General features: G+C 40.9%; 1 protein-coding gene across 1 annotated transcript in view; it reads right to left on the reverse strand.

Annotated features, from left to right (window-relative positions):
* Positions 1–21,778, reverse strand: part of LOC124545165 (DNA-directed RNA polymerase III subunit RPC2) — a 192,022-nt gene that overhangs the window by 109,043 nt on the left and 61,201 nt on the right. The window contains exons 6-7 of the mRNA XM_047124000.1: positions 2,258–2,415; positions 340–451 (exon numbers count right to left, since the gene is read on the reverse strand). Coding sequence (XP_046979956.1) covers positions 340–451; positions 2,258–2,415 — 270 coding nt within the window. The remainder of the gene's footprint in view (positions 1–339; positions 452–2,257; positions 2,416–21,778) is intronic.

The following is a 21,778-nucleotide window of genomic DNA, read 5'->3' on the forward strand; positions in this document are numbered from 1 at the left end:
TCATCATGTGTGCATTTGTTGCATTTGTGTGTGTGTGTGTGTGTGTGTGTGTGTGTGTGTGTGTGTGTGTGTGTGTGTGTGTGTATTTCCAGTGATGAACTTGCTGCTGGTCAAAAGCTTATTTTCTGACAGGCTTTTTGTTGTGCCCATCTGCAACTCAGCATCCTGCTAAGTGGAGAATACCAATTATACTTTTCATAACATTGTATTCCCTTTTGCCTTCTTCATTTCCTGTATTTTTACATTTTCTCTTTTCATCAATTAAACAATGATAATATAGACTAGTAAACTGTGAACTGCCAAAACATAAAACAGTCATAAACAGAAGGTAACTCTTACTGGTACATGAGCAAGAACTGTTGTAGCCAGCAGGTCACGTGCTTCGTCAATAGGAGTCTTCTTAGGAGCAGGTGTGAAAAACCGTTTCTGTTTCAGTTTTCCTCCAATATATCTACAACAAAAGAAAGGCTACTGTTACATGCAAAACACTGGACCTTAGAAAGTTCTGTCTTACTTGGATGGCATAAAAACTTTCGAAGCTTTTTCACACACACCTTGGCCTTTATACCACACATAAATTGCCAATCATACACTTATCTCGTGTTCTTACAAAAAAAAGGCATAGTATCATTACAATATGATGTACTTATGTCTCTAATAAAAACTTCAAAAACATTAAAAGTGTGATACATAATTACATCATGTACACAGGAATTTTCAAGTCCCTCCCATTTCCAAGATATTTCCACACCAAACAATGGTGATCAATGGTAACAGTAAACCAATAGCTACCAGTGCTGCTCCTAAAAAAACACACAATCTATCCACTGCAGTAAAAGATTCAGCATCTTTCAGCTTCACTTTATTCTTGGTAATCATAGTCCCTGTAGTAAATGTAACATTACCAATTGCTTTATCCACCTTATTTTAACATAAATGCTTCAGTGTCCTAATTTAATTTTCAAAAAACAAAGGAAAGTCTCAAATTATCATATCAGAGGAACAGCAGCAGCAGCAGCAGCAGCAGCAGCAACACACTTAAGACATAAACCAGCACAAATGGAGACTAAGTTGAAACTGAGGTAAGTGCAAGGTTTCAGCCATGTGCTAAGAAACTATGTCTTACAAGCCTGGCAAGAATCTCCTCACAATATGGAAACAAAGAATGAACTCAACAACAGCACGAGAAATTTTCTTGTGATACCACAACACATCTAAGGCCTTATGAACCTTAGGCACACACAATTAAAACTAAAATAGGAAATGGGCCCCACATAGCACTACATTAGGCAGCTCAGTTGGACATTTCATTGGAAAAGATGATAAATTCTTCACTGAAAAGGTATTTCAATTACTTCAAACAAAACAAGCAGCTGCAATCAGAAACAGCAGCATTTCATATTATTCACCTGAACCACCATTAAAAAAACCCTACCCCCCAAAAAAACAAACACAATTATGGGGCCAAATGAATAAATTCATTTGAAGAACTTATCAGGAAACCAAATTTACATGAGGTCAATTCTACAACAGAAAAATTACAGTTAAAGTTAGTATGCAATCAAATCAGCAAGTATGGAAAAAATGCAAACAAGATGGACATTCTTATTTAACTATGATTCACAAAGACCATAACTGTTGAACATAACATTGACTCTCAAATCAGAAATTGTGCATGTCTATAAGAAAATATACCACAAAAAATAGCAACATTTCTATTAAACTAAAGTTCAGGGATTCAGTGGCATATTACAATATTATTAAAAATCAAAATAAGAACTTCTCTGCATATCACCTGCAGCCAACAGCACAAAGCAAAAAGTTTTCAAATATTATAAAGATACAAATAAAACTGATTTTTAGCAAAGGATACTCTAAAAATTGAAAAGTCTGGCTAGGCAACTACTCAAACAATTTATTTAAACATATTTACTGTTCAATAACATCAATTTGTGGAGCATTTTTAGTGAAACATCATGGGAGAAAGGAGTAGATCAAATATTTCACTCAGATAAACAGTCCAAAATCAGCCTTTCTGTCACATAAGTAGCATGTGCTGAAAGGGGATTTGAACTATGATTTTGGGGTTTTGAAGCCAGTTCTGCACTAAATTTGCAAGTGAAGTGTGTATATCTGAAATCTCTGTTGAGTTTCTCTGTGTATTTCATTCTCTTTCAATAAGAATATCAGCCAGCACATTCACAAGAGATTTTAAATAAAAAAAGTACAGCACAGTGAGCATAAATATGATTATTACCTGAGAGCCTGTGTCTGCGTAAAAACATTTGCTTTGTGGCATTCCTCAAGAGAAGGGGCTATTCGTTGCATCATTCTTTCCTCAGTTCCAATCATTTGTACAATTTCTTGGTCACTCTCTACCCCCATAGCCTTGAAAACTACAGCAATAGGAACATCCTGAAACAAATTTGAAACATACCTCTTGATCAACAAAATACTTCACTTCACAGCAAAAACACTTCACACTTATGCCCATACATTAAAAGAATCTTTGAGATTCATGAAACATTAGGCAATAAAAGGTACACAATCAGTACAGTCACAGGTGACACACTGATTTATGGTATACCAGAAAACTGGCCATGGGTGGCACTAGATGTGATGTCAGCCCCACTAGTGGCATAAAGAGTATAAATACGAAGTATGATGTCCACGCTTGGCAATAAAGAAACTGTTATGGCTCCTCACATTGTAGATCAGGCAGCCCAGTACAACTTGCGGCAACATCTCCCAAAGCTGGGTTCAGCAATGAATGGTCTATAGTGGCATCATTAGGGCTGAAATCCCTTTGATTAATGTGTCCAATACATATTCAATTTGATTTTAGCCCCGGGCGTGGGCTGACTACTCTAGAAGCATAGTATCATGTTGCATGTACTTAAACACCAGGCCAGTGCTGTGTTTGGTATTATCATCTGTCAAGCATAACACAGGTCCCAATGCATCACAAAAAGGATTCACATAAGTCAAGATGTCACCACTAAAAACTACAGCCACCAATACACCTAACATGAAACTGCACAAAATAACAAAGACACCACCATATTTGGCCCCTCCACAGTGCACTGGCTGGGTTTTAATGTGGCTCACATGACCAGACTATGAGACTTACTTACCACACTAAAGACAATGTTATGAAAAGGGGTACTGCTCATCATATAGAGGAGACATTGAGTTGCAGACAGGCACAAAAAAAGACAGCTATAAATTTAAGTTTTTATCCAAAAGGCCTCTTCTAAAGTAGAAAACACACACACACGCACGCACACACACACACACACACACACACACACACACAAGCACAACTCACACACACACACACACACACACACACACACACACATTAGGCCAGCCTCGGTGGCCTGAGACAGTGGTTTGTGTGTGTGTGTGTGTGTGTGTGTGTTGTGTGTGTGTGTGTGTGTGTGTGTATCAGAGAGAGAGAGAGAGAGCACACATCCGCCCCCACTCGAAAATGTGGGTGTTTTCTACCTTACAAGAAGGCCTTTTGGTTGAAAGATTAAATGTATAACAGTCTTTTTGCTGTGACTGTCTGCAACTCAGTGTCTCCTCTATATCGTGAGTAGCAATCTATCCTCTTCATAACACTGTCATTATTCCATCCTGGATTTTACAATCTTTGATTTCATCAGGCTAAAATACAACTTATTCATGCACGACTCTAATCAATTGTTTCTTAGTCCATTTCATGACAAGCAAGATTCACACAGCCATACAGCGCCTTTTATGGGTGAGGAATACATTTAACAGGTCACCAAACACACAGAATGACATCTCAGTGCCAGCAACACAGGCTAGTCGAGGATTCTCCAACCAAGACTCATGCTTTGATGGCTGGACTTTGTTGCAGCAATTGGCTGAGTTTGTCCACACCATCATTGAATGTTTCTTCTCTCCTGACATCACCTGCACAACTATGAAAAAAAAAAACTATGCATCACGTTCAACTCAAAAGCCCCCCTTGTTATAACAGGCTGGTCTCTAATCTGTCAGTGATTTGGCTATGTGTACTGTCATCGGCATGTATTCACTCTACCATTCCAATTCATTTTAAATTGAAAATTGTGTGCCAAACACAAACAATTCACAGTCAGGGCGATTCTACGCCAAAACCTATGCCCATACAGACTTGGATAAGCAATTGTGCCATATATGTCACCTGCTTTCATGTTTCTATTGCAATTGAGTACGTACACTGTACAGTCTTGCCATGGCATGGTGTTTTCTTTTTCCTTTTCTTTCCCCCCCCCCCCCCCCCCCCCATGGTTCTTTGATAGTCACTTAACATATAGACATGAGCATAAATGTACAAAATAAAAATGAAGATTGCACATAAATCAATAGAATATATATTTTGTGGGAATTCTGAATAGCAAAATTAAATATTCCTTAAAGCCAAATTATAGATGCAGTGTGAGATACCTTAGAGCCAATCATATCACAGAACCAACTCATTCTGAACAGACTAAAAACACCAATACTTCCTCACTGGAGTATATTAAAAAAAATGGTTCCATTATTTAAACCCCAAACCTAGCTTAAAATATGAAATTTCTGCATAACCTAAAGGTAGCTGAGAGTACCATGTCAAACCATATATTTTATTGTCCTTCATCTTCATGACAGCCCAGAAATATTTACATTGCCAGTTCTTTATCTACTAATGCACATTACTTACAGTGATAATGCAGAAATAAAATAAAAATGCCACATTCACAAGATAACTTCACACTATACTCCAAAAAGCCTATCTTTCCTTTTCTAGCACGTCCATAGATTTCTAAGTGTGGCTTGGGAGTAACCAATTCAAAACGAGCAACTAATAAGATTTCCAGCTGTAGGACAACAACATAAGAATTGGACATACACTGAAATATAAATTGCAACAATATTGTGAAAAGAAAAGTAGCTACTCGCCATATAGCAGAGATGCTGAGTTGCAGATAGGCACAACAAAAAGACTGGCCACTAAGTTAGCCTTTGTCAGAATTAGACAGCACAGCAAACACACACATACTTACTCACGAAAATGCAACTCATACACACATGCCTGCAGTCTTGGGCAACTGAGGCCACACTGTGAGCAACAGCAGCCTCCTCCTTACCCCCACCCAGGTGCCACTCCCATCATGCACCGGTGCTGCTGCTCACAGTGTGGCTTCAGTTGCCTGAGACTGCAGGTGTGTGTGTGTGTGTGTGTGTGTGTGTGTGTGTGTGTGTGCGCGAGAGTGAGAGAGAGAGAGAGAGAGAGAGAGAGAGAGAGAGAGAGAGAGAGAGAGAGTTGTGTTTTTGTGAATGTGTATGTGTGTGTTGGCCGTCTAACTCTGACAAAGGTCTTACTGGCCAGTCTTTTTGTTGTGCCTATCTGCGACTCAGCATCTCCGCTATATGGTGAGTAGCAACTTTCCTTTTCACAATACTGTTACACTCCATCCTGGATTCTCCATTGTTTGAAATACACATTGAAATAATCTTCAACAAATAACATGCCTTAAGAATAAGAATTAAGTGTTACTGAGTGACAAGATCTGGGAAACCCTTGATCAACTTCCCATTCATACATAAAAAGTGGAATAAAACACCAGGCCATATACCTAAGCAAGTTTTGCATTTATTGTGTTTTAAATCTTCACTCAGCTATCAGAGGGGTCACTTAGTGGAAATAATGAGAAGTATGAGGGCGGTTTGAAATGTTCTAGGAATGGAATAGAAAAAAAGTACTTACATCACTGAAACTTTTTATATTTTTCTATGTAGTCTCCCTGTAGATTAATGCACTTGATCCAGTGATATTCCAGTGCCTTGATCCCATCTCGAAAATGAGTTTCCTCCAGGCCTGCAAAATAGTTGTCAACTCTGGCTATAAATTCTTCGTTTGAAGTGAATCTTTCCACCAAGAAAAATTTTCAGTTTTGGGAAGAGATGGAAGTCTGACGGAACCATGCCAGATGAATAAGGCGGGTGTGGCAACAATTTACACCTTAGTTCATGTAATTTTGCCATGGTAACAGCACACGTGTGTGGGCTCACACTGTCTAGATGGAGGATGACTTTCTTCTTTGGTAAACCTGGCCTTTTTTCGTGTATCTTTCATTGCAATTTGTTCATGGAGGGTAGCGTAGTATACTCCAATTATTGTTTGCCCAGTGGGGAGATAATCTTCAAACAGAACCCCTTCGCATCCCGGAACACTGATGCTATGACCTTTCCCACCGAAGGAACTGCTTTGCTTTCTTTGATGGTGGAGAATCAGCATGTTTACACTGACTGTTATTTTGTCTCTAGGGTATGGTAGTGCACCCAAGTTTCATCTGTGGTCACAAACCAGCGCAAAATCTCTTGTTCGTTTCTCCTAAAACGGGCCAAACATCGTTCCCATATGCCCGTTCTCACGCCTTTTTGATCCAGCGTCAAAGAGTTGTGGCGTCCATCTTGCAGATAATTTTTTTCATTTCTAATTAAAATGTGATATACCCTTTCAGATGACATCTGGCAAGCATGAGCAATTTCACGCACTTTCAATTGGCAATCCTCCATGACCATTTTGTGCACTTTTGCAATGATTCCTGGAGTTGTGATGCATCTTGGCCGACCACTGCGCAGATCATCATCTAAGCCCTCCTGACCAAATTTAAATTCATTTGTCCATTTGGCAACAGTTTAATATGAAAGTGCAGAGTCCCCCAGTGTATTCTGGAAATCGGCATGAACCTCCTTTGCTTTCATACATTTCTTTACAAAGTACTTAATCACTGCTCAAATCTCGATTTTTTTCCATCTTCGCAAATCATAACACAGGAACAACAACAGAGCCACGTCAGCGCCACAGCTCTCTTCCAAGAGCACTTACATGGCATGTGTTTACAGGCAACATTCCAATGAATATCACATGAACAACTAGTTGCACTAGTGCTGACCTCCCGTGGTGATTCCGAGAACGTTTCAAACCACCCTTGTAATTGCAAGTGGGCATTTTAAGACTGATTTCATCCAGATAGTTCTGACTGAGATCATTTTCAGTTGCTGATGTCTAGCAGTAGTTTGATCTCCGTAGTGACATTCCCAACAAGAATAGGACATAGTGCAACAGCAGCTGATAATTTATTTCTAAACCTGTTTTTCTTTAAAATGGTTTCCCACATCATGGTGATCTAATTGTACCAACAAAGTGTCATAATCCATTAGATTGTGCTAAGAACTGGAAAACATCACTTCAAAAAATCATAAACACAGTCTCAGTTACACTACTTAGAGAGAATGTACAGGAAGAACAATGGGAAGTAGTTTACCAAGAACAAACAATAGACAATACATTTAATTCTTTCCAATAAATATTCTTACTGCACTGAATAAAGTTACGCATTATAATGGGACACTGACCATTACATTGAAACCTGAGAGAAATATTCCAAATATCTATTGATATACATAAACATGAACACTCTCTCTCTCTCTCTCTCTCTCTCTCTCTCTCTCTCTCTGTGTGTGTGTGTGTGTGTGTGTGTGTGTGTGTGTGTGTGTGTTCTCCACTTCTCCTCCTTCACAGCTGGACTGATTTTAACCTGACATCCAGGCTGCACTGTATGACTGGTGTGTTGTGTGGATAGTATTGGAATGCTTTCCAGGGTGTGTACAAGCCAGTGGGCACAGCTGAGCAGGGTTGGGGAGGGTGGGTGGCAGGGGGGGGGGGGGGGGAGGAGAAGGATATGGATAAGCAGGAGGACAAAATGAGAAGTGGGCAGAGAAAGGGGGAAGGAGGAGGAGATGTAAAGCAGTAGGGGGCAGAGGAGATAGACAGAGAGGGAGACGAGAAGATAGACAGAGAGAGGGAGGAAGGAGGAGATGTAAAGTGGTAGGGGGAGGAGAAGATAGAGAGAAGGAAGGAGGAGATGTAAATAGGTATGGGAGGAGGAGATGGACAAAGAGAGAAGGAGGAGATGGGGGGGGGGGGGGACGAGGAGGAGGAGGAGATTAGTGTTTAACGTCCCATCAACAATTACATCATTTGAGATGGAGCACAGGCTTGGATTAGGGAAGGATGAAGAAGAAAAGTGGCCTTGCCCTTTTGAAGGAAGTATCCCGCCTTGCCTTCAGCAATTTAGGAAAATCAGGTGAAACTTAAATCAGGATGACTAGACATGGGTTCAACAAGTTATCCTCCTGAATGTGAGTCCAGTGTGCTAACCTTGCGCTACTCTGGTCGGTGATGAGATGGAAAGAGAGGGAGGGAACAAAAAATGTACGATATGCATATGCCGTTACGCAAATGATATCCAGCTCCCTGATCACACTAGCAGCATGAGAGATGATGATCTGACACTTGGACATTCATTCATTCATTCATTCATTCACACACCCCACATAGTGTTCTGTAAATCAGGGTAAGGGTGGAGGGGAGGGAAGTCAGCGCTGCCTTGTGGAGTGTGCAGGGACTAGATGACAGTCAAACAAGGCAGTCAGGTTCAGCATCATGAGGCTGTGGAAGGGGGGGGGGGGGAGGGGGGGGGAGGCAAAAAAAGAGAGAAGTAGAGAAGGGCAAAAGACTTGTGGGGTCATTGGCAGAGTTGTGTTATTGGTCATCAGTCTACTGACTGGTTTGATGCAGCCCGCCACGAATTCCTTTCCTGTGCTAACCTCTTCATCTCAGAGTAGCACTTGCAACCTACGTCCTCAATTATTTGCTTGACGTATTCCAATCTCTGTCTTCCTCTACAGTTTTTGCCCTCTACAGCTCCCTCTAGTACCATGGAAGTCATTCCCTCATGTCTTAGCAGATGTCCTATCATCCTGTCCCTTCTCCTTATCAGTGTTTTCCACATATTCCTTTCCTCTCCGATTCTGCGTAGAACCTCCTCATTCCTTACCTTATCAGTCCACCTAATTTTCAACATTCGTCTATAGCACCACATCTCAAATGCTTCGATTCTCTGCTGTTCCGGTTTTCCCACAGTCCATGTTTCACTACCATACAATGCTGTACTCCAGACGTACATCCTCAGAAATTTCTTCCTCAAATTAAGGCCGGTATTTGATATTAGTAGACTTCTCTTGGCCAGAAATGCCTTTTTTGCCATAGCGAGTCTGCTTTTGATGTCCTCCTTGCTCCGTCCGTCATTGGTTATTTTACTGCCTAGGTAGCAGAATTCCTTAACTTCATTGACTTCGTGACCATCAATCCTGATGTTAAGTTTCTCGCTGTTCTCATTTCTACTACTTCTCATTACCTTCGTCTTTCTCCGATTTACTCTCAAACCATACTGTGTACTCATTAGACTGTTCATTCCGTTCAGCAGATCATTTAATTCTTCTTCACTTTCACTCAGGATAGCAATGTCATCAGCGAATCGTATCATTAATATCCTTTCACCTTGTATTTTAATTCCACTCCTGAACCTTTCTTTTATTTCCATCATTGCTTCCTCGATGTACAGATTGAAGAGTAGGGGCAAAAGGCTACAGCCTTGTCTTACACCCTTCTTAATATGACCACTTCGTTCTTGATCGTCTACTCTTATTATTCCCTCTTGGTTGTTGTACATATTGTATATGACCCGTCTCTCCCTATAGCTTACCCCTACTTTTTTCAGAATCTCGAACAGCTTGCACCATTTTATATTGTCGAACGCTTTTTCCAGGTCGACAAATCCTATGAACGTGTCTTGATTTTTCTTTAGCCTTGCTTCCATTATTAGCCGTAACGTCAGAACTGCCTCTCTCGTCCCTTTGCTTGGCAGAGAATGGTGCACAATGAGAGTGAGGGGAACGTGAGTTGGGAAGAGGTGATAGGACAGAGAGGGTGGAAACTGCTGGGTTGAGGATGAGAGGACAATAGGTTACTGTGGGTTGAGGCCTGGATGATTTTGGGAGTGGATAATGTGTTGTGAGGAAAACTCCCATCTACAGAGTTCAGAAAAGCTGATTGTAGAGGGGAGGATCCAGACGCTGCAGGTTGTGAAGCAGCCACTGAAATCTAGGATATTGCATTCCACTGCATGTTGTGAACAAGGTGGTTCACTTTGCTCTTCACCACAGTTTGGCAGTGGCCATCCATCCTGACAGGTAGTCACACCAACATAAAAAGCTGTGCAATGACTGCAGCAGAGCTGGTATGTGACATGGCTGCTTTCACAGGTGGTCCAGCCTCTGATGTGGTAGCATATGCCTGTGGTAGGTCTGTCAGCGAGAGTGCACCGCTAGTTCCTGCTACTAATAAGACGAGTACACCGTTCGCTTGTTACATATTTTTACGAGCTTCAAACAGGAGCGATTGCAGTAAGGGATAGGAGCTGTTATTGTTGTGTACAGATGCGAGCTGAGCTGGCGACCCTTCACTCACAGCTTCAGGCTGCGCTGGCTTCTGTCACACAGCTTGAGGCTGCTGCCAAGGCGCGTCACTGTGGGGGATCGGACACGGGGATGCGAGGGACGTCGAGCACGTCCCACGTGTCCTCCGATCGGTCCACTGCTGTGACCTCCCCAGGTACTGCCTGCACTGAGGTTGACCCCTCACCTGTGGTCGAGTGGGAGATCATTCCAACATCTGGCAGGCAGCGAAAAACTTTCTGAGGGGCCGATCGTAGAGTCTCCCCGGTTTGTTTGATGAACAGGTTTCAGGTGTTATCTGTGGCTGATGACGTCTCTGAGCCAGATGCAGTCATCCACCCTGTTCCAGAGGAAACTTCTTGGCCCACAAGGTATGGCCATTCACAGAGGGTGGGTTGGCTGGTAGTTGGGAGCACCAACATTAGGCACGTAATGGGGCCACTTAGGGCTTCCAAGGAGGGGAAGGAAGCCAGTGTGCACTCCGTGTGCACTTTGGAGGGAGTCATTCCAGATGCCATGAAGAGTACAGGGTGCAGCCAACTGCAGGTGGTGGCTCATGTCGGTACCAATGACGTGTATCACTTTGGATCGGAGCAGATTCTGTCTGGCTTCGGGCGGCTTGCGGAAATGGTAAAGACTGCCAGTCTTGCTTCTGAGATTAAGGTGGAGCTCACTATCTGCAGCATTGTCGATAGAACCGACTGTGGTCCTTTGGTGCAGAGCCGAGTGGAGGGTCTGAATCAGAGGCTCGGGCAGTTCTGTGACCATGTAGGCTGCAGATTCCTTGACTTGCACCGTTGAGTGGTGGGTTTCCGGGTTCCGCTTAATAGGTCAGGAGTCCACTACACACAGGAGGTGGCTACACAGGTAGTGGGGGCTGTGTGGAAGGGACTGGGTGGTTTTTTAGGTTAGAGGGTCTCAGGAAACCACAGAAGGGCAGTCAGTCTAAAAGAGGGCAGGTAAAACACAGTAAGGTAGTTGTAGAAATGATTGGTATTGTCGTTATAAATTGAGCTGCGTTGGGAAAGAACCAGAGCTCCAGGCCCTAATAGAAAGCACTGAAGCTCAAATAGTTGCAGGTACAGAGAGCTGGCTAAAGCCGGAAATAAGTTCAGCTGAAATTTTTTAAAACCATCTAACAGTTTTCAGAAAGGATAGATTAAATACAGTTGGTGGTGGAGTATTTATTGGTGTCAGAGGTAGTTTGCCTTGTAGCGAAATTGAAGTTGATAGTTCACATGAAATAGTATGTGTAGTGGTTATACCTGACAATTGGACTAAACTATTAATTGGATCATTTTAGTGACCCCCGACTCAGAAGACATAGTTGCTGAACAGTTCAAAGGAAACTTGAGTCTCATTTCAAGTAAGTACCCCACTCATACAATTATAGTCCGTGGTGACTTCAATCTACCCTCGATATGCTGGAAAAATTATACGTTTAAAGCCGACAGCAGGCATAAAACATTATCTGAAATTGTACTGAATGCTTTCTCAGTAAATTATTGTGAAAATAATTAGTTCATGAGCCCACCCGAAGCATAAATGGTTGCGAAAGCATACTTGACCTTTTAGCAACAAATAATCCTGGACAGATAGTGATTGTTATGATGAATACAGGGATTAGCAACCATAAGGCAGTTGCTGCTAGGCTGAATACCGTAACACTTACAACAATCAAAAAGAAACGCCAAGTATATCTACTTAAAAAAACTGATAAAAATGCTCGTAACACCTTTTTAAGAGAAGTCTTCACTTCTTCCAATCTGATCAAGAAAGTGTAGAAAAGCTATAGAATGTTTTCAAAGAGATAGTATCAACAGCAATTGAGAGATATATACCACATACATTAATAAGTGATGGTACTGATCCCCCATGGTACACAAAACGGGTCAGATTGTTGTTGCAGAAGCAACAAAAAAGGCATGCCAAATTTAAAAGAATGCAAAATCCCCAATATTGGCAAAGTTTTACAGAAGTTCAATGCGAGATGCTTTTAATAATTTCCACAATGAAATTCTGTCTCGAAATCTGGCAGAAAACCCAAAGAGATTCTGGTCATACATAAAGCACACCAGTGGCAGGACACAATCAATACCTTCACTGTGTGATAACAACGGTGAAGACACTGATGACATTGCCAATAAAGCAGAATTATTAAACACGGTTTTCCGAAGCTCCTTCACCAAAGACGACAAAGTAAATATTCCTGAATTCCAATCAAGAACAACTGCCAAGATAAGAAACATAAAAGTACATATCCTTGGTGTAACAAAGCGGCTTAAATCACATAAAGGCAAGGCCTCTTGTCCAGATTGTATAACTGTCAGGTTTCTCTCAGAGTATGCTGATAAAATAGCTTCATATTTAGCAATTATATACAACCACTCGCTCACAGAAAGATCCGTACCTAAAGACTGGAAAATTGCTCAAGTCACACCAACACCCAAAAAGGGAAGTAGGAGTAATCCACTCAATACAGGCCTATATCACTAACGTCGATTTGCAGTAGGGTTTTAGAACACATACTGAATTCGAACATTATGAAGTACCTTGAAGAAAATGATTTATTGGCATATAGTCAGCACAGATTCAGAAAATATCGTTCTTGTGAAACGCAACTAGCTCATTATACTCATGAAGTAATAAGTGCTATTGACAGGGGATGTCAAATTGATTCCATATTTTTATATTTCCGGAAGGCTTTCGACACCATTCCTCACAAGCATCTTCTAACCAAACTGTGTGCCTATGGAGTATCGCCTCAGTTGTGAGACTGGATTCATGATTTCCTGTCAGAAAGGTCACAGTTCATAATAACAGACGGAAAGTCATTGAGTAAAACAGAAGTAATATCCGGTGTTCCCCAAGGAAGTGTTATAGGCCCTCTATTGTTCCTGATCTATATTAATGACATAGGAGACAATCTGAGTAGCCGTCTTAGATTGTTTGCAGATGATTCTGTCATTTACAGTCTTTTAAAGTCATCAGATGATCAAAACGGCTTGCAAAATGATTTAGATAAGATATCTGTATGGTGCGAAAAGTGGGAATTGACCCTGAATAAAGAAGAGGGTGAAGTTATTCACATGAGTACTAAAAGAAATCAGCTAAATTTTGATTACACGATAAGTCACACAAATCTGAGGGCTGTAAATTCAACTAAATACTTAGGGATTACAATTACAAATAACCTAAATTGAATCGATCAGATAGACAATATTGTGGGTAGAGCAGACCAAAGACTGTGATTCATTGGCAGAACACTTAGAAGATGCAATAGGTCTACCAAAGAGACTGCTTACACTATGCTTGTCCGCCCTATTCCGGAGTATTGCTGTGCGGTGTGGGATCTGCATTAGGTGGGACTGACGGATGACATCGAAATAGTACAAAGAAGGGCAGCTCATCTGGTATTATCGCAAAATAGGGGAGATAGTGTCACAGACATGATATGTGAATTGGATGGCAATCATTAAAACAAAGGCGTTTTTTGGTGCGACGGGATCTTCTCATGAAATTTCAATCACCAGTTTTCTCCTCCAATTGTGAAAACATTCTGTTGGCACCCACCTACATAGGGAGAAATGATCATCATGATAAAATAAGAGAAATCAGGGCTCGCACAGAAAAATTTAAGTGCTCGTTTTTCCCGCGTGCCATTTGAGAGTGGAACAGCAGACACAGAGCACGAAGGTGTTTCACTGAACCCTCAGCCAGGCACTTTATTGTGAATAGCAGACTAATCATGTAGATGTAGAAAAGGAAGTGCTGTGTGGGTGTACTGGGCAGGTCTTTCACTGGTCATTAACCAACACCTCCAACCCATTGTCCAAAATCTAGACCCCTCATATCAAAGACACCAATTATTTCCTTCACCCGCTCTCAATTATCCACACCCCTTCACCTCATGGATCCCAGTTGGTTCCCAATCTTTACTATTGATCTTGCTGTCAATGGGATGTTAGATCCTAATCTACACATGTTTATTCTGAGATTGTTAGTGTCTTCCACCATGTTACCAATGAAGTAAAATATGGGATGAAATTCAAATTGAAAACTGTCCAGAGTTTTGTATTTCATAATGCCTGTGATATGATAGCTCTATTATTGTTTACTGGATGTGAAATTTCCAAATTGAAAATTAGTCCTAACAGTTAAGCCTAACCTACAGAGAGTGTGAGTTGCATCAAACAAAAGAAGCATAAAAAATAAAGTAACATTTTTTTGTAGATATACCAGAAAAAGAGAGAACTGGAGTTTGTGATAAAGCCAACATGGTATTCATTACCAATCAAAACCTTATTGTTTCCCATAATTCTCCACCTATATTTTTCTGTCCTACTCAGCATACGCAGAAACACAGTTTAAGATTATTCGCATTCATGGTAACAAGAAGACCAAAGGAACGGAACAGGTGACTCCGGTGGTGAATGACAGCGGACATCACGAGGTGAATTAATAATCAATTCAAGTCACTGCATAACCAAGTTGCCTAAGGATATACCACAATCCAGGGAAAAGTTCAAATCACAAAATGGTAATCAGGCAAGCTCAAAATACTCTGCTAGCCAATGGCGTGTATGTAAGACTTCAGAGTGGCCGCAATTGCCAGACAATGATATATCAGTAAACAGTTGTCAGAGGGTGACGCCACTTCACGGGCTTGCCAAAGAGGCTGCTCCCCCATGCAGGCACGAGCCATGGGTGTCACCTGGAGCTCGAGTATCTCCAATGTGTTCTCTCCATCAATACTCGGGCTAGACTGAGAATCTGAGACACCTTCACTTCAGATATAACATGGCATATTAAACTCTAAAAACTGTTTCATCTGATCATGTACATGCAATTGAAAGTAAGCATCAGTGAGATATATCCTTGAAAACTATTGGCCCCAAGTCAATGCAGCCTACAATTCCTCCTGTTGAGGAAGTGAATACAAATTAACATTTGCTTAAGCATTAATGGTAAACTAAGAATCACCACAAATGTGAAGTGATCCATTAGGTTTATGAACCACACCCATGGGCATAGCTCATTGGCTAGGCGATACTGGTAACAGAACACCAACATTATGCAACCTACCTACTTCTCACACATAGTAAAAGGCAACGGACAAGCCCTAAAAAAACTTAGGTACTGCTGAACACTTTAAGGAAATGTGGGCCTGGAACACTGTTGCACAACCTAATGTGTGTTTAAACAGTTGCTTAAATTGTGAACACAATGCATCAAGTTCTGTGAATAGGATCACAGGTGAAACCAAATTAACCTGGTCCTGAATTTGAAAATCAAAAAACGCAAAAGCATCTAACCAAAAATGTTAGTTATTGTCTCCAAGAGATAATTGCAATCAACATTAGCTGCCAAGCGATGTTTTTGTACTTACAAGGAGAGATCCCCTGCAGTGCGATCGACTTTTTGTAACTATCTATATGGTAATGTAGGTAAAGATCCTATGTATCACACACTGCAGCCATTTACCCTGGTGGACCGTCATTTGCGAGTAATTGAGGACAAAAAAAAATTCGAAATTTTGTGTAACATTCAACAGCATTTAAATAGTTGCATTGTATAGACTGGCTGAGTGGTATAATGACCAGGATAACAGCTTCGTATGCAGGATGTTATGGGTTCAAAGCTCATCACCTGCAGAAAGCTTGTTTTTTCCTAAATCTTTATTGGAATGATTTTGATCATCATATTTATTCAGTTACCTGATTTTAATGTAATTTTTTGGTTGCATGCCTTTGTCGCATAATTTTAATCATAATATCAACTTCTTCATTTGCTCTCATTTTTCTTCCTGTCATTATTTCTTCACTTGAAATCATTGTTCATGTGTTTTAATTAGTTTAATGTATTAATTTTGATTTAATTTATTTTGCTTTATCACCCTGTTCCTTCTTCCGCATTACTGCATTCACTATATCTAGTTCTCATTTTGTTTGAATTTCATTTTACTTATAAACCCATCTTTCATTTAAATTTACATCTGCACTATGTTGTCCACAGTGCAACAGGTATTAAGGTTATGTTTTAAAAGTTTGTACGATGATTACCAAGAGCAAAAATATTGCACATCTGGTAATAAATTTTTGACACCACTGCACAAATATAAATAGATTATTTCGTCTTTTGTTTTTTAACTGATAGACTGCAATTTTCAAATAATTGAATGTTATAGCAGGTAAATGTAATTAAATTCACACTCACAAAAATTCCAATTGGAAAAAGAATGATGTACAGAAAAATGAAACTAATGAAAAAGTTCATACGGTGACTAAAATGATGTTACAAAAATAGAAATAAAAAAATTACGTTTAAACCAATCAATTGAATAAAAATAATGATCAAAGTAATTTCAATAAAGATTTAAAAATAAAAAAATAAAATAAACAAACTATGTGCACCGGAGATCCAAATCCACAACAACCTTCATGTGAGGCTGTTATCCTATCCATTATACTACGCAACCAAACTAGATAATATAACTTTTTTTAATGATATTGACTGCCCCACAAAATTTTGATTTTTTTTCCCTCAATTACTCACGAAGGAGGACCCACCAGGTTGAGTCACTGTAGTGCATGATACCTGGACTCTTAACCTACAGCATCATACAGACAGTTTCAAAAAGTCGATCGTACATCTGGGGACCTCTCCTTGTTAGCTTGGATGATGATCTGACTTTGCAATGGAATTGACTGGCCATTGTACACCATCACATAGTGCTGAAGAGACTGCAACTGTGGGAAGCCAAAGCACTGGTGTGTGTTCTCACCAATCAGAGACACGACTGACCTGTGTCCCACTGGAGATCCACTGTGATCCCTCGAGTGTTCAGTTACAACATGAGACACTGCATATCGCCCACTGCTGCCACAGGCATCGGCAAGATAGCGTGCAGTGCGCTGATGGCCTAAGCTGTTGATGCACACCCGCCTAGACACTCTCTAAGTGCCCCAGTTCGTGGCATGCAAAACAGATGACATCACAGAAAGGGCAGTGACATCGTTGATGCTGGACAAGATTGGACAGCATTAACTTTTCTGGGGTCTAAAACATTAAATGAGTCTCTGCTCATTTGCAGACATGCCAACAATGAACAAAGTGCTTCTGTTTATGTGTATCTATCAATGATAAGGGCAAGAAATCACTAACTACTGAATCCTGTGTCACCAGACAAATGGGTACTTGGTAAATTGATAATTACATCAACTGAAAGTCGTTATGTTGAGTGTGGAGCACAACGGCAACAGACTACTAACATCAACACCTGCAGATTTGTGAAACAGAGCTTGCACTGACGCAGTTACTTGTGTGCTTTGGCAATATTTAACACATCACTCAATGTGGGATCAGACACCTCTAAAGCTTTTGCACTAACATCTCAATCCAGAGCAAGATGGATAATAACATCACATATTACAGAGCCCACATATGAAATACCACACTGCATGAAAAGCTAAACTTGCGCCCCAAACCTTGTAAGTCAGCAGCCCATGCTGCGTAGAGATTGTTTATGTTGCTTAACACATTGGTTAAACCGTAGCCGTGCCATAACAACATTTGTGGCTCTAATAGTCAGTCAGCAAACCACAAATATCAGAAAAACTCAAACTACTAGGATCTGAGAGTGGGCATAATTTTTGCACCGCTTCGTACAGTTTACTACTACAAGACAGTAAGAGTGCACATTGATATCTAGGGTCAGTTATTTGACTTGCCCTGCAGTGAAGAACAAAACAACATAAACAATCCCCCCATCTCCCATTTGCCTCATATAAACAAACAAAGGGTGGGCAGTGAGGCGAGCCCACTGCAGCAGCCAACTGTTGTCGATTTTGCAAAAGTTGTAAAGATGTGTCTGCTGCTACTAGCATCTCTTGCTACAAGTTTCACTGTTGCTGTTGCTCCAGGTATTGCTACTCCTACTGTTGCAGTAACTGCTACTGCCACAACTTAAGAAACTCAGGATACATACCACAATGCAAAAGTTGCACAGCAAAGAAGTTCTCATTGTCAATTTTCTGTACTATTCTCCGTAGGTAGGAACACAGTTTATGATTATTTGTACTAATGATAAGAACGAGACTGGCAGAAAAAAACTGCTGGTTCTGATGGTAACTGACAGCGGAGATCATGAGGTGAATTAATATTCAGCACTAGTTCAGAGTATAGTCGAGTTGTCTAAACATATACCACAATCCAGGGAAAAGTCCAAATCCAGAACGTTAATCAGGTAAGGTCAAAATTACAGTCTAACGCATACAGTCACAAAACTACTGCTCATTTTTGTTATACACTGCAACAATAGTAGTCCGAGCGGACAGAAAGCTACACTACTGAATACGAAATCAAATGAGTGTGAATAGTATCATTTATACTGATTAGTAAAATAGTGTTGTTTTACAAAAGGGGATGCATTTAGTGCCATAAAAATGGACAGCAACTAAAAAATGGCATCACATTTGTGTTTTTTTAGTTTCTTGGGGACCCTGGAAGCTATGCACGACAGTTTATTTATAATTCTCTTGTAACTTACAGATATTTTTTCAGTACAAAAAAACGGAGAGTAAACAGCAAAAGACCTGACCTTTTGAGAAAAGAGGTCATATATATCCACACAGCAAAATGAAGTTTTGTTCACTACACTTCCAGTCATATCACTGAATGTGGAACCTAGGAAACTTGTATATGGAATGCAATATGTACATTATTTAACATATCAAATAAGCCACCACAACCACAACTGAAAGCAAAACCATACAGATGTGATGAAAAAATGTCAGAAACAATAAAAATGTTTCCCAACACAGAAGAAACCAGTTCCACAATTGTTCCTACAAACAACAAATGGTAAGAACCATTGAAAGATTTGCTTTTGAAACAAAAGGTCAAGTGAAGTGCAAGAATGTGCAAACAATTAGACTCCTCACAAAACTGTTACTTGTCACGGAAAGTGCCTATCATAGTAAAAACAGACAACAACAGAAATATATGGTTCTCTGCACAAAATGCATGTTTGTATTATCTCATTTTCAAAGGAATAAGCTGCAATTATACATATATTCAAAAGTATTTCTTCATGAATAATTTGTACCAGTGAGATTCAGCTGTTGTTAGACTCTCTCTTCATAATTTACTAATACTTGCAATGCAAAAATATAATAACTACTTAGTTAATTGTACAGAAAAATAATTAAAAACAAACACCAATCTTACAGTTAGCTTTCTTGCTGCTGATGTCATTCCAGCTGATAGACTGTAACAACATCACAACTTTATACCTTAAACTATGGTCAAAATGCTCTGCTATTCATTGGCACGTATGAAAGACTAGTGACTAACGAGAAGCTGGCTGCAACTGCCAGGCTGCAGTATATCAGTAAACACTCGTTAGAGGTTGGTGCCACCTCATGAGCTTTCCAAGATGGCTGCTGTACCCCACGAGGGTGTCGGCTGGAGTCCGGTTATCTCTGATGTGTTCACTCTATCAGTACTCAGGCTTGATGAGGAATCTGAATCACCCACAAAAACTAAATATACAGCACACTGCCACCGTTTCTGGTTCACAAACAGTTCCTTTCACCTATTTAACAACCATTTCGGCTAGTTCTGATAACTTTCGCTTTATTTCCATTTCCGTTTTTCCCACATCACTGATAATTTTTAGCCGCTTCCCACAGGTTTTAACTTCATTATTTCTGCGCCAGACAATTGTTAGCCTCATTTTCATAATCTGCCACCACAAAACCACTCCTTTTAATACATTTACACCCAGTTTTTTCGAAATTTTCCCAAATTTCTCCATCCTTTAACGTGTTTTGGCGGCAACACAACCACCTAACCTTTGTGCACATCGTTGTCTACCAACCCAAGTTCACCACAGGATCAACATAGCCCAGCTGTAACCAACACTTTTTCGCCTTTTTTCATAACAGATCTCCAGTTACTTTCTAGTTCACCTTTATCTCTCCCCACATATTTTATTTTCATTTTCATTTCAGCCTCATGTTACACTTTCCACCTTCTAATACCATGTCACCCCCACAACACCCCCACAATGACCCCATTAAGTTTCATTTACATTCCCTCCACAAACATGCCTTCACCCTAGCCAGATTACGCTCTCATATTTTATTTTCTCAGGCTTGTCTGACATTTGGCATTACCCCCAAAGGCCTCACACTTAAAGTTCCCATCTCTGGCTGCAACCCTTCTTTCCATCAGTCCCTATACCAGTTCCAAACTGAACAATCCATTGCCCTCACCCACCTAATCCTTCTCCTACACATCAACTCAGCCAATGAACACACCCGTCAACTCCTATCCTTAATAAAAGTCCTCAGTTTTTCCTCTCCCACATCCACACCGGCTGTTCAGAGCATCCTCCTACAGGCCAACCGCAAATTAGAACAGCATGCCACCCTTCACCTCAAAAAACTATCCAATCTCCTGGTTTCCCACCTCTGGAAAGGCAACTCATTCACCCTTCACAACCTTTCCAGCAAACCTCAACCTCCTCTCATTGCACACAAACCCAGTCTCTCCCATCTACTCAATCTCCCACTTCCAGCTCCACTCCCTCCAAAACCTCAAAATTCCAATCAACACAATCTGGAACCACAGCACCCTAATTCAGTAGTTAACCTTTCCTCCAAACCTCTCTCCCAATCCGAAACCTCTGTCCTATCCAAAGGCCTCACCTTCAGCCCCACTCCCAGATTCAACCAAACAGCCCTCGTCAAAGATTTACTGTCCTACACTCGTACTCTCTGCTCGAAATATCACTTTGCCACGAAGAAAAATGATCCTAATCCTACCCCTAATGATCCAACTCCCCAAGACACTATCCAAATTGAACCCTGCTTGGAACAGTTCCGTCCTCCGTCACAGTGGGACCCACCTCCTCTTCCTCAAAATCACCCTCTCCAAACCTTCCAGGAATTTCTGACTTCCAGCCTTGCCTCTCAATCCTTCTTTAAAAACCTTAATCCTACTCCCAACATCACCACTGCTGAAGCCCAGGCTATCCGTGATCTGAAGGCTGACCGATCCATTGTCATTCTTCCGGCGGACAAGGGTTCCACGACCACGGTACTTGATCGTCGGGAGTATGTGGCTGAGGGACTGCGCCAGCTTTCAGACAACACCACATACAAAGTTTGCCAAGGTAATCCCATTCCTGATGTCCAGGCGGAGCTTCAAGGAATCCTCAGAACCTTAGGCCCCCTACAAAACCTTTCACCTGACTCCATCAACCTCCTGACCCCACCGACACCCCGCACCCCTGCCTTCTTCCTAAAATTCACAAACCCAATCATCCCGGCCGCCCCATTGTAGCTGGTTACCAAGCCCCCACAGAACGTATCTCTGCCTACGTAGATCAACACCTTCAACCCATTACATGCAG

Source organism: Schistocerca americana, chromosome 8 (assembly GCF_021461395.2).
Source record: "Schistocerca americana isolate TAMUIC-IGC-003095 chromosome 8, iqSchAmer2.1, whole genome shotgun sequence".
In the NCBI taxonomy this organism is placed as follows: Eukaryota; Metazoa; Arthropoda; class Insecta; order Orthoptera; family Acrididae; genus Schistocerca; species Schistocerca americana.